Source organism: Ascidiella aspersa, chromosome 1 (assembly GCF_963924565.1).
Source record: "Ascidiella aspersa chromosome 1, kaAscAspe10.2, whole genome shotgun sequence".
Classification (NCBI taxonomy): domain Eukaryota; kingdom Metazoa; phylum Chordata; class Ascidiacea; order Phlebobranchia; family Ascidiidae; genus Ascidiella; species Ascidiella aspersa.
Window position 1 is genome coordinate 6207028 of NC_139447.1, and position 13876 is coordinate 6220903.

General features: G+C 36.3%; 1 protein-coding gene and 1 long non-coding RNA gene across 2 annotated transcripts; both read left to right on the forward strand.

Annotated features, from left to right (window-relative positions):
* The first annotated feature begins 3260 nt into the window (after positions 1 to 3260).
* LOC146166752 (mixed lineage kinase domain-like protein) lies at positions 3261 to 13876 on the forward strand. Its single transcript, XM_083390813.1, has 9 exons — positions 3261 to 3410; positions 4419 to 4562; positions 5134 to 5314; positions 6505 to 6652; positions 7490 to 7631; positions 8476 to 8628; positions 9126 to 9247; positions 13026 to 13192; positions 13746 to 13876. Exons 1-9 carry the CDS (start codon positions 3261 to 3263, stop codon positions 13796 to 13798), a joined length of 1260 nt encoding a protein of 419 aa, XP_083246939.1. The 3' UTR covers positions 13799 to 13876.
* Positions 11126 to 12650, forward strand: LOC146166753 (uncharacterized). Its single transcript, XR_014500728.1, has 3 exons — positions 11126 to 11189; positions 11473 to 11572; positions 12209 to 12650. It is a non-coding gene; the product is annotated as an uncharacterized LOC146166753 (long non-coding RNA).

Sequence of the window (13876 nt, forward strand, 5' to 3'; positions counted from 1 at the left end):
GTCAATCTTGATAACCCAAAAAGCATACAAAAAGCTATGAATCAAAAACGAAAACAGAAGATATAAAAGTAGCCAAAAGGTTTACCACAGCTTTTTGAACGCGTACATATGACGTCACATAACTACAACTTGTTTCGCGTCGAACGCGAACATTAAAAAATGATCTTGTTTCTGGCACAAAATTACCTCTAAAACACCAGCAACTTAGCAACTAACACACTTTTCGAGCGGCCAAACTTCAATCTGGTGAAACAGAAAGCTGAAATGTCGGAGACCACCGCACTAACCTACCACAACAAGAGATGTTTACGGTACTAAGAGTTTATACTACGAGCGCCGTTTTTGTTATTCAGTATTTTTCTCTTTTAGCGATCCAATTACTGAGCGTAAGTACAGTATAACAACGAAGCTTTGGCGACCCAAATCTCTTAACAGAACTCCAGAAAAACTTGCACGCTTTTAGTTATAATAACCCAGTTCGTTCAAAGAGACAGTGACAAAAACTAGAACATATCGCAGATTGAATATTGGGGAAACCGCTAAACAATCCCGAGTATGTTTTCCTATCTGCAACAGAAATTCGCAGTACAGCAAAAGTACAATCACGCTTGCAGTTTCCTTCCTTCATTGACGTCACGCTTCAGCAGCGTTTCCATCAGTTGCACGCTAAACAACGCCCAGCAACAAGAAGGCCAACGTTATCTACGTAGTGCTTTTCCAACCTGAGCGTTAGTACTGGTTTGAGAGCAGCCTTTCTTCTATTTTAGCAAATAGAATAAAGCTGTTACAACTGACTGAATCAGTCTGTAGGCCTGACGCCAAGCTGTCCTGTTTTACACAACAAAAGTGATGGGCACAAAAATCAGTTTAAAACATCAGTAGGCGCTGGTCTAGAATCCTACCACAACGAAAGCTATTTGAATTAGGGTGCTGGTTAGAGTTTGGGTAGGTTAAGCAATGTTATTAAATAACTATACTTGACCAACCCACAACTAAACGCTAACCTGCACCTCAACCGAGATAATGTGCGTTGCTTTTTACTTGTTTTAACGCCGTGATAGGATTCTAGACCAGCGCCCAACTGTATAAATCACAATATACAACTATGTAAATCATTTCCAACACTATATTGATATGTTTCATGACTTATATCTACTTTTCCAAGCCACTTTAACTGCGAGCACTAAATACTTGAGCCGGTATTTTCATAACACAAATCTGATCACGCCACCCGGTTAATAAAGGTTACTATGCTACGTTAAACCGCATACCACATTTTTACAGTTCAGTACTGTAGGCAAAGTTTTTTACCTTATTTAAACATACTTTTGTAACTCAATTAACTAAAATAAATTTTTCTTCACACTAAACGTAAAATGTAAGAAAATTTATGAGCAACCCTTCGCGTTTATAATTATATCCAGTTGTGGTATCCGGTTTAGCAAAAACTTGTCGATTTTTTTTAATACGCTTCGATACGTTTCAATGCCTTTGAACTCTAGACTGGGTGGCTGTTTTAAAAATGACATATTTTATAATATTTGTGTTGTTTTATGTAGTTTTATGATTCAGTTTCTCGATACCTGGTTGCGACTACTAAAAATATGATAATTTTAGTTGTATATTTACAAAACGTTTATTACTTTATCAAGAAATTTTGACATCCACAAATATTATTTTGTGTAGACCGTATAACTCTCTCACGCACTAATAGTTGTCAGTTGACCACAGTTTACACCTGATATAACAGACGTTTAGAACTGACACACCGTGTTTGGCGAAATTACTTGACTGGGCTGAGTTAACGAGTTTGCACGCCTGGTCGGTTGTTGAAACAGAGCGATTTAAACAAATGAGTGGCAACTCCATGGTAATGTGATCATTGTTTCTAGCTAAGCAATGCATTTTGGTTTGGTCGTATGATACGGTTGCACATGAAGCAAGCCTTGATTGCGTCTTAGTTACGGAATACTTTTAATTATAACGAATAGGCGAAATTTGTTGAGTTTTTTAATTGTTCTTAAATTGTTATGCTGTTGGCGAATGAAAATTCTCTGGTTTATAAATCAATCGGTAAAATGTTGAAATAGACAACCTTGTTTAAAAGAATTCCAACAAAAACATAAACGGGCTACAAACTAGAAACGCTAAACGTTTTTATTTTTAAACTTAAGGTGATCAGCAGTCACAACTTCACGACCAAATGAATTCAAAGACAAAATAAAGAACCTCTTATCTAACCACATATTTTCAGCGAATGCCAGAACAGATTAGAATACATGTTCTTTAAAACACTTGACATTTTTTTGGTTGGAGGTTTAGTTCTCTTTGGTTGGAGCTACAGCATCTCTACTGGCACACTATCCCTGCAAACAAAGTCGGTTTAGGCCTGCTTCATGACGCAATTTTTCAATGAAATCGTCACGAAATTTAAAAAGTAGTTCAAGTAGTGTCGCACTATTATTATTGGAAAACTCTTAATTTTACCAGTTCTAGTTCTAAACGTTGTTTTGCAGGCGTTAGCGCAATGTTGAAAACAAAGCTAAGTGGGTCGCGCGTTTTGTGCGGAGATCGTTGTCAACAACACATAGGCGTAGCCAGGGGGAGGGCCTGAGGGGCGATGCCCCTCAAAAAAGTTTATAAATATTTTACTCATAATGATTTGCTTTTTTAGCATTTATGAGCAATACCACAACAGTCGATCACCAGCATGCCACACCTTCCATTGTCTTGCACTGTTACGTCACAAATGATGTAGTTAATATTGCGTTTGCTAAACATTAATGTAGTTTTACTAGTTTTAGACAGTTTTTGGTTTTTGAATGGTTATTGAGTATTGCGTTAACACTCGGTTAGTTGCTACTCGAAACGGTTTGCTAACATTGTTATTTGAGTTCGTTACGGCAGTTAATACAATGACAAAAGCTAAACAAAATTTAAACTTTTTGGTCCCCCCAAAATTTTCGGCTGGCCACGCCACTCCAACAACAGAAGGTTCCCTGATATTTTTCAGTCATCTGTACAATTTCCAACTGAGCATTCATCTTCGGACAATCTCTTTCCTCTCTTTTCGCTTCTTGCCTTTTCGCACCCGAGTGCGACCACAAGACTGACGCAATCGCTAGCAAACTTCCCCTGGTATATTTTAGGCCCGTTCACAGTGGTGTGCTTTTCGTCTTTCGCCGAGACAGCCTGACAATGAAACACTGCTGCATATAGTTCGTTTGTCACGACCCAGCTGCGTTTATTGGCATTTCAGCATGGCTTTGGAAATAGTGAATTGCGTTGTCAAGGTGTCGGTGAAGATTTACCAAACTGTGGACGAGGTTCAGGCCAATAAGAAACGCTGCCAACGCCTTTCGGAGCGGATACGATGCCTCGTTACACCTTTAAATGATTTGGTCGAACAGGTGAAGCGAAAGAGAAATAAATCGTTTGATATGGATTAAACTTTTTTCGCCTCAATGCCAATGGCGGCGTTAAAAAAATCACCTCTTTTAAAAGTCAAGTAAAGATAATCTACTGCTTGCATTTGAGAGAAACGTCTATTTTTAAACGTAATTATTGAAACTAAATTTAATAATATATATAGAATGTTGCTACCAGGCCTAGTTAATATGTCATTACAATTACCAGAGGAGCTGTTTTTGATTAATAAATTTAATGATGTTTAAAGGCGTATAGTGCCGATTATAGTTTATGCAAGGAAAGCCAATATTAGAGTATTAATTAATTTTGCCCTGAGATAGAAGCTGGCAAAACATATTTGCGTCGAAGGCGAATTTATGTTTAACATTGTTTCGAATGCGGTGGAAGGTTGTGGTACGGAAGCTTGACAAATCTAGCTAAAAAGGTAGCCAACTTACAATTTTTGTAATTAGTGGGGCGAAGCTAGAATACCAGTGTTGTACAATTTAAAACTCACTGTCGCTCGGCAAACCACTTTATAGCGCAAAAAAACGCGATGTCATTTGGTTCCAAGGGGCCACCGTGAGTTAATTTAATTCATTTCGATGCAAACAAACTGACAAGGTATATATGTTTTTGTAATATATTTTGTGCGAACGTTGCCACTCAATGATTTAAATTATAACGCCCAATAAAGCTGCCATTCAAAATGCGTTTGTCTGCACTGCTTTTTTAGTTGATACCACATTATTGATTTTATGCTTTATCCTATACATATTGCAACAGAAATAAGTTTGCCGTTACCGCTTTTTTTGCGAAATAGCCTTAGGCAGGGTTTCTCGACGATTAAAGTTGGCCAATTAAACTACCGAAAATTTGCCTATTTTAAGCAAATTCACAAAAACAGTTATTACACAAATCATGCTGCAAAAACGCTATTCAGGCAGCCAGAAATACGCGAAAATTTGTCAACCACTGACGCACAGCTTTTCGATATTTTGTCTTTGCAGGGCGGAAACAGTTCGGTGTACAAAGAGGCCCTTATCGACCTGGTTAAAACTCTGGAGGAGGCGAGACAGTTCCTGAAGACCTTCACCAAAGGAAAGTCCGTTCTACGTCGTTTACGTGACGTTTGCTACGCGAACAGAGTCAAGGTGACTTTTTTAAGTATAAATATTCGCGCACATTTATCAGTACATATGCGGGACTTTACTTTGTCGAAATGTATTGTCGCAAAATGAAGTTTGACATTATGTTGTTTTGGTACACCTTTTTTGGCAGCATCGTCGGGGTAAATGTGGTAGCACTGTTGGGTTTAAACACACTAGTTGTTAAGAAAAACAAGTAGCCTACAGTGAGATTCGAACTCACGACCTCCGATCCTACTGGGACCATTGTTTTTCTAGCCTGCCTTGCTTGCGTCATTGATTGACAGATTCGGTTAGTCTGCAATGGCTTTCGATGTATACTGTTATTATAACCAGTATTATCTTTAAAGCAAAATTCAATCCATAGCCTTCGTTGAGTTTTATCATTGCAACGTGTGTCTAAAACTTTTTTTTACCGCGGACCCCTATAAAAATGTTTTGCTTCGCATGGACTAGTGTAGGCAAGAATTTTAGAGATGACGTCATAAATCACGTCATAATACAAATAGACTTCAGAAATTTGCTGTTTGCAATGAGGTCAGGCCGAAACTGACAAAAAGTAAACAAAATGCTACAGGCGACATTTGAGGAGCTTAACGAGCGGCTGAACAGCCTGGTGCCGGCGTTGACGTTCGGCCTGCAAGTGGAATGTCGCAAGACAGTGCAAGAAACCTTCTCGGCCAGTACGAGGTTAACCGAGGACACCAAGGACGAATCTGGTGATCTCAAGGACATTCAGCACATGGTCAACGCATTCGGTAAGGTCGCGGTTAAAATAGATTCACTTCGTAATAATGAAGGGCTGTATCGTTACTCGACTGGAAATTAGTATATCGGTTTTAATGCTACAATTCCTAGCTAAGCTGCATTTCAACAAATTTTGAAAGTATTTCTAAACTCGCCTCATCGGCTATATAAAGTTATGTATTACATCTCTAAGTTAGAAAAACATTAATTAAAGTCAAAGTTAGAACAACACTAATAACCCACCTAAAGTGATAGCTTTCCAGACAGACTGCACGTAAAACAAGCTCAACAACATCACAACAAAAAGTGGTTGCAACAATCTGTTTACTCGTGCTTATGTCATCTAATGGTAAGGCCTTTCCTGCTACGTACTGCTAAACAAATCGCGTGGCGGAAATGCCTATATCAAACATATAACACGCTGTGGTGTAATGTCACTTAGCTAAAAAAACAAAACGGCACAAAAAAAAAACATAACGCTATGTGAACATCGTTTCACATGAACTTGATGCGGTCGCATATCACTGACACACTGTTCTATCGGACTTCAGCCATAAGACCAAAACAACATCAACGTCGGAATAAAACACACTTCGGAATAAGACCAAAATAGCACTAATACCTAATAGTCGAAAGGCAAAAAAAAGGAGAAGAGAGCAAAAAAAAACTAAACTCCGTCGGAATAACACATGGCCAGAATCAGGCCTATACAACATTTTAGCTAGCCCCAAACCCCACCCCTAAGTACATCACTAACTACCCTAATAATTTCAACCCCAACCCATTTTCTAACCCAACCCACCAATAACCCCAACAGCCAAAAAAATCTGGTGCCAAAACATTTAACCTAGGGCGCCCAAACGTCGACACCATAACGGCCGATGCCAGACCGATGGCCTCCAATTGTAGGCTTTATTCCGATGAATTTAGAACTTATTCCGACAGGTTTATGTCTTATTCAGAAGATTAAGTTTTTATTCTGTTGCAGATATTATTGCGTATTTGGCTTTATTATGTCGTTGGTTTTAATACTGCAGTTTTATGGATTATTCTGCTTTAGGTCTCATTGCTTATTAGGTCTTATTGTGTGTTTCCGTTCTATCTTTACGTCTACAATCGTGAAATACTTGGTATCAAACAAACCATACGAATAGCAGCGTTATATGCCGGTAGCTTGAAATATGTACAAACTTCTTTCCAGGACTGCCTTCTTTCAACTGCATACGTTCAGCAGAACTCAAGGAGAAGAAACAGTCAGGCGATTCCAATCTTTACTTTACCTACACAGCCAAGTACAGGATGTCACCTGTTCGACTGAAGAAGCCCAAATTCGAGCTGACTTCGTCGCGGTGGGTTGCATAACCCAAATGCAAACAGTCGGTTTGCCGCTATATTTCTTTGTGGCTCAAAGTCCACCATCATAATATGTGCTTCGCTTGCAGGCCAAGGTTTAATCAGATAATAATTGCTCGAAAAACCCAAGCCCATCGCGGTTAATTAGTTATGTTTGTCAAAGCGCCCTAATCTATCTCAGTAAAGAAGTTGATATGAATTTTATGACAAAGCTTCTTTTTCAAAATGAGCACATTTGCTAAATAACAGTTTCATGGATTTTTGCAGCCCATCGTATAGATACGCCCCATTATGGAGCACTACCGTATATCTACAAATTAAATGAAACATTCTCAACCTTTTTGGTTCTCAACCTGTTTTCCTCCCCATTTTCGTGACACAAAAATTCTGTGGGGCAATATTTTTTAATAAAAGAAAAAAAAAACTATAAAATAGGTTTAGAACAAAAAACAGCAAAACATATTTCAAAACAGATTATTTATTCAACCGTGCATTAGTGAGATACTTGCTGAACAATAAATTTACATTTTCATTTACAACTCCTCCCCAAACCATTCTTCCTGTAAAATAAAGTGACACAAATCAAACTCAATTCTTCAATAAATCTAGCTTTATTTAAAATGATCTGTGGCTTTCCTTAAAACGTTTCCAATACTGGTTGAGAACTGCTGGTCTAATCTTAGTTTACACTAGAGACGAAATACCCGGCCTTGACCAGGTTAGGCAGAATATTTAACAGTTATTCTAACTGGTTAAAAATTAATTACACCTACAATAACCACGATAATGTACGAAGTCTACCTGAATTTTGTCAACTTTTATGTTTCTTTCAGAAAGGAACAGCTCCTCACCGACGCCAGAAACATGCTCCAGTTCAACTCAGAAAACGTGGTACGGGTCTTTGGCCTGTGCGTCGACGTGAAGGACACCTTCATTATTGTTATGGAACACATGAAGCACGGTAGCTTAAGGGAGGTAAAAAATGGGGTTCTTTTTTACCGTTTTACCTTTTTAACAAAGAGGAATATCAGACTTACCCAGAATATATAAAATGGTGCTCAAATATTCAAAAACAGATTCCACCAGTTATATTCAATGCGACGGCTGCCCTTGCTTTTTGGCAAAGAGTTGTTGGATATGTCTGGTAAAGTAATGCACAACGAAAATGATTCCCGTCAACCGACGTGGATATTTTGAATTATGGCTCATTCACTCCTTAAAACGAGGAAATTTACCCCTGGTTAAGAAAGGCTGAGGTAAAGAAGGAGGCTACTTTCGACAGACAATCGGAATATTTTCCCTATGTTTGCCATTACAAAAACGCTTGCTCGCGGTAACCTTCTACCAATCTTAGTTGTTTTATGTTGGAAAGTCGCCTGTTTTTCTAGAGGCTTACAGTACTAGTTTATGTGTGGACGTGATTTGCAAATTGCTTGTACTTTGAGCTACTGGTTTTCGAAGCAGTCTGTGTAGGTTGACAGTCTTAATAGTCATATTATGAATTTTCAGCAAAAAAGTCTCTTGACACTCTAACGCACGCCGTACTTTCAATACTCATATCATAAGTTTTCAGCAAAATCGTTTCTTGTAGCTTTAACGCAAAAAAGCGGTGTGAGGTGGTGTTTTTTTAATATACCTACTTGCTTTGTTTGTATCCTATATGCAGTATGACATATTGACCTTCACGTAGCTTTACTTCTGAGCTTAAAACATTGCCTGGCAAAGAAACGTTCTATGAGCATGAATATAATAACAAGCGTTGGATTACTCAAATGCCTTAACTCGGGCTAACATCTTCGAAACTCATTTGACCCAATAGGTTCTTACAGCTGACCACGATCTGTCACGTGACGTGCTAGCGCGCTTCGCAGTCGAGAGCGCGCGCGGCTTGTACTTCGTCCACTGTTGTGACGTCATACACGGCAATCTGTCTTCCACGAAATTCCTTGTCAACGAAGATTGGCGTGTAAAGGTAAAGAAAGATATAGACAAAATATGGGATGAGTTTGAATCACCAAACACAATAACTTTAATAATATTTTTCAATCGAGGTTTGTATAGTTAAGTGTGCCACATAACCATGTTATGGCTTAAAAATCCTTTGAATAATATAATGACCATACCTTGGACATATGGTAGGGGCTAGAAATTGGGTTAGGGTTAAAAATAATAGGGGAGTTAGTGATGTACTTATGGGTGGGGTTTGGGGTTAGGTTAAATGTTGCAAAGGCCCGATTTCTGACCATTCGACGGGTTTAGGGTTTAGACATTATTGCAAATATAGGTAGGCCTATTAGTCGTAAATTGATCTTATTTCGAATTTTGATTTATTTCGACGTTGACGTTGTTCTTTTTTCGGTCTTAGGGCTGGAGTCCATTTATGTGTTATCCAGAACTCGTTCTGTTTCAACCGCCAATTTTGTGGTTAAACCTGTAGTAGTAACGATGTTTTCCTTGGATCTTTCCTAGATTTCTGGATTTGAGTTCTCCGGATCCGAACCACAGTCATCACTTTACGAGGAGAAAAGATGTTGTTTTCCTCCCGAAAACTCAGAGGGTGGAAGAGGATCCGTAAAGGCCGATGTCTACAAGTAAACCGCGTGACACATTAAGCGTAATTTGTTGTAACGCGGCCCTTAATTTTATTAGTTATTCGCCGACTTTTTAACCACTGTCAGGCGTCATCTAAAAGGCCGAAAATTTTATCTGAATAACTTTGAAAAAAAAAACTTTTAAAATGATTCTCTTTCATTAATTTTTCTTGTTTTAGTATAGTAATATCGTCATTTGCTGTTAGATCGTATCGCGGTACTTTTTGCTTAAAATACTCGGTATCCGTATTGGAATAAAATGTTAAGTATCAGATATCTCTACTTATACACATACATTGAAATGGGCTTTAACAAAAATTTAACAAAATACACTGTCAGAACGGTGTTTAAATTTGAACACCAAAACGGTCTATACACGTTTAAAGTCTAAACACTTAAACACCTAATTTAAACACCTTCGTGTTTAATTTTAGTTTTGGTGTTTAAATTATAAACACCTGAACGATTCTATGTTAAACACCTGATATTTTGACGTGTTTAACAACGATTATTGGGTGATTTTAAGCACAATAGACGAATTTAAACATGTTTACGATTAAACACTTCATATTTTAACACGTCAATTATTAGACCTGTTTAATTCGATACATTCTTGTAAAGCAATAGCTCAAGTCATTTATGTTGACGTTATAAGATGTTGATTAGGGGTATAGGTATTTTAAAGCACTGAACAGTTGTTTTATGTACGATTTCGTCAAATATTTAACTATACAAGTTTGCATGTATGATCGATTGATCGTAACAGATCACAATAAACAGAATGACTTAATTCGTGGTTTCACTTAACATCTGTACGGCTTATTAGGCGTCATTTCATTTTTTTAAATATAACGACAATCATAAAAATACGGGTTTGTGTTCTTGACGTGCCATTAAATCCAATATTTGATTTCATTATGTAGCTTGCGAATAACTTTGTACCACCCAAGTAAAAAGCGAAGCTGTGCGGTCTTGCGCCGCCATGACCTACTTAAATTGCGCCAGCAATAAAATACGCGTGACGAACACAATCTTTGGGAAGGACTTTTTTCTAGGGCAATGTTGTATCGCCGTGAAGCCTCTATATTTTTCAAGCTTATATTGTTTAACGTATGACGAATAGTAAGTATTATTTATTAAATGTTTGATTTACGATATATTTTAACTATTTATAGTAAATTTTGTTTTGTTATAAAACAAGTTTTTATCATATTGTACATACAAAGTACATTCAATAGATCAACTCATGATTGAAACTATTTGAAATTGATTCGGTCCGATGAACATCAACAAAGCATATCCACTGGTCTGTGACTGTGACCAACGCGGGAATTCAAAATGCCGAAAAAAAGTTTGACTTTTAACCAGTACAAGTTATACATTACAGTTAAAGACGGTTTTGCGTATTTTTGGCTTTCGAGTTACTAAGATTGATGTTAAACAAATACTAATGTGTATAGTGGTGATTTATATATATATTATTTATTTAATTTGCTTTTTCATAAATGTGTAGTGATAATGTTTTATTAGCTGTGCAAGACGCTTGAAGACAGGCAGGTCTAGACTCTAGAGTGTGAAATTTATGTTTAAAAAAAGTTTTCCAAGCGAAAACGAAATGTTTGAAATTGGATTTTTGTTTCAGAATTTTAGGTATTTCATTCATAAATCCAAAAGCAATGAAAGTTGTAAAAGACTATTTCATAATAGTTTGGTGCCATACACATGTAGACATGGAAAATTAAACGAAACAGGTTTGTAAGCTATTTCTTGTCTAAAGTAGCACTTTAATTATTCTGTTAACAATCAAGTATGCTTTTATTAAATCATTATTATTAAAGGTATTTAGATTACACTGCTTTGTTTCAGGGCAATCAAGGACAGCGAACCATTTGCTCTTTTCAACTTCAGAAAAACTTGGTTCACAGGAGATTAGGTTAAAAATGTAAGTAAATTTTACTTACATGTTTTACATTAATATAGTTTATTCCCATTTGGCTTTTATTTTGTTAGTAGCAGCCAGCAAATTATTTTTTTGTTTTATCTCTGTAAAATTTCTGAAGTCCTTTAATATGTGTTTTAGTTTTAATTTATCATTTCCATAGTTTAAATCTTACATTGAAGCTTTAAATGTAAAATCTAATATGTAGTACTTTTGGTATGCTACTGAGTACTGACGCTAATAAAATGATATAGTTTACATAATTAGAGTTTTTATTTATTTACAGGAATTTTAACTGCTGTGTAAGATGGTGAAATAAAAGTCTGTGACAAAGTTCAAGTGGAAAACAACAAAAGAGTATAAATCTACTAAACTTGATACACAAGGTAAACAAATTCAAATTTTCTTCTTCCCAAGTTCATTTATCGAACCTTAAAATTTGTTGTGAATACATATAATTGAATAGATTTTTAATTTATGTGTTGTGTTCCATAACTTGTGTATAACGTTTGGTCTGCATGTCCCAGTAATGGGCGACTTTTTTTGGTCAGATTGTTTATCACTAGTTTAAGCAATTATTTTAATAAAACATAATGGCCAATACAATATTCTGACTCACATATTTACTTTTTATCTGAAATTATTTAATGATTTAATTGGGTTTTCATAGTAGGGTGAACCCTTTTTTTAATTTTAGAGGGTCATGGAAATATCAATACAAATAAAAATGAACTTATTTTGTAATCATTGTGCTGTCTTTAGGTTACAGTGTAACATAAATAATACATTTTCTAATGCTATGCTCAAAGAGTACATTGCCACCAAACCTAGTACATGTCATAATAATATGCTTTTGTAGTGTTTGGTGACAAACTAAAACATATTTTTATGACATGACATGTAGTGCTTCTGGTGAATAACTTGAAAAATTTACTATGAGCAAATGAATAAAGAGTTGTTTAGTGACAGTGTATAATTTAATCACTGCAGTGTATTATATTGATCTAAATTTTATTTCTTAGGCAGCCATGCTCAACTCGTCTTCTAAAAAGAAAAACTCTTCGAGGCCTTTATTGGGCAAACCTTTGGAGTGGACGGCACAGCAGCTTTTTTGCATTGGTATATTAGTGGATGGAATGGACATTAAATTTGTGGAAGAACAACACTTGTTGTACAAATTGTTAAATTATATTTCATTGATATTCGAGCCTGTTAATATACACGGGATTTAAGTTATCCATCCTACTGCTCTGTGTTTTTATATGTTTTTAAACAATGTACGAAAGGCCCCACCTTGAAAATTTGCCAAACATAGCAATTATAAATATTAAAAAAAGATTTAAAATTTGTAAAATATCTTCTTTTTCTCTGTTTTTCTTTTTATCACATACGCATTTTTGTTTGCATAAACACCTGCATTGTATGAAAAATGCGATATTTATATTATTACTCGTTTCGTTTGGTATAATAAAATTGTATACCTCATAATATATTGTGAAATTTGTTTGGAAACACTGAATACTAGCATTAAACACCTGGCAGAATAAACGACAAAAGCCTAAACACCTCGAATTTAAACATGTTTAATTTTAAACGTGCTGACATTTCGCCCCTTTCAGGTGTTTAATTTTGGTGTTTAATCAAATGACAGTGTAGCTTTCTTAGTGTTGACTTGTAAATTATCAAAATAGCTTTCTTAGTGTTGACTTGTAGATTAACAAAATGGCTTTCTTAGTGTTGACTTGTAGATTAACAAAATAGCTTTCTTAGTGTTGACTTGTAGATTAGCAATTTAGCTGATTCCCGTCCTGCTTTAAATTTTCTAACTATTTCTTGCAGTTTCGGACTTGTTCTGTGCGAAATAATTTTTCGACTTGCCGGAAATAGGATTCCTAACGATAGCACGTGCTGCCACCGCGCGGAAACTTTTGGCGACTTAAGCCATCCGCACGAGGTAATCGGCGCCTCTCTGAATGCCGATCCTATGCTACGCCCAACAATGGAGGGTAAGATAAGAGCTATTTATATAGAGGAAATACACCTGATCGACAAATACACTTAATTACCAAACATCAAAAGGAATGTTCACTTATCAGTGAACCGAAAAGTTTATACCAGGGGTTCTTATACTGTTTTTACCGCGGTCCACAAATATTTTTTACCCGTCAAAATACAAATAAACTTGAGACACATATGTGTAAGTGAAATAGAGTCGAAATACTATATATCAGTTATAGAACGTTTTTTTTAATATTATTTTTTTTAAACTTGATTGCTTCCTAAATATACACTAGTATTTTAATTAGGCTTTCTTGGACCCCCTAAAATTAGTTCACGGTCCTCCAAGGGGTCTATGGACCCCAGTTTAATAACCCCTGGCTTAAATATACCCCTTTACCCGTTTAAGATTTTTGACGGAATTTGGCCTTCATATTATACGATTTTTTTTAAATCTTATACATCTTACTACGGATTTAAATTGTTCAACGTCTCTTTGTATTCAAAAGGACTTAATTATCGACATTATAACGACATTCTTGCCCCGTTGTTAATTTGCAGAGGTTGTGATCGGACTGACGCCCTTCAGTGACACTCAACAAACGATCAAGTAAAAACGGCGCCATCACTTGCTTTAACTGGCAGCATAGCTCAGCAGAACAGCTGTTAACGCAACCGTTTTTATATTAACC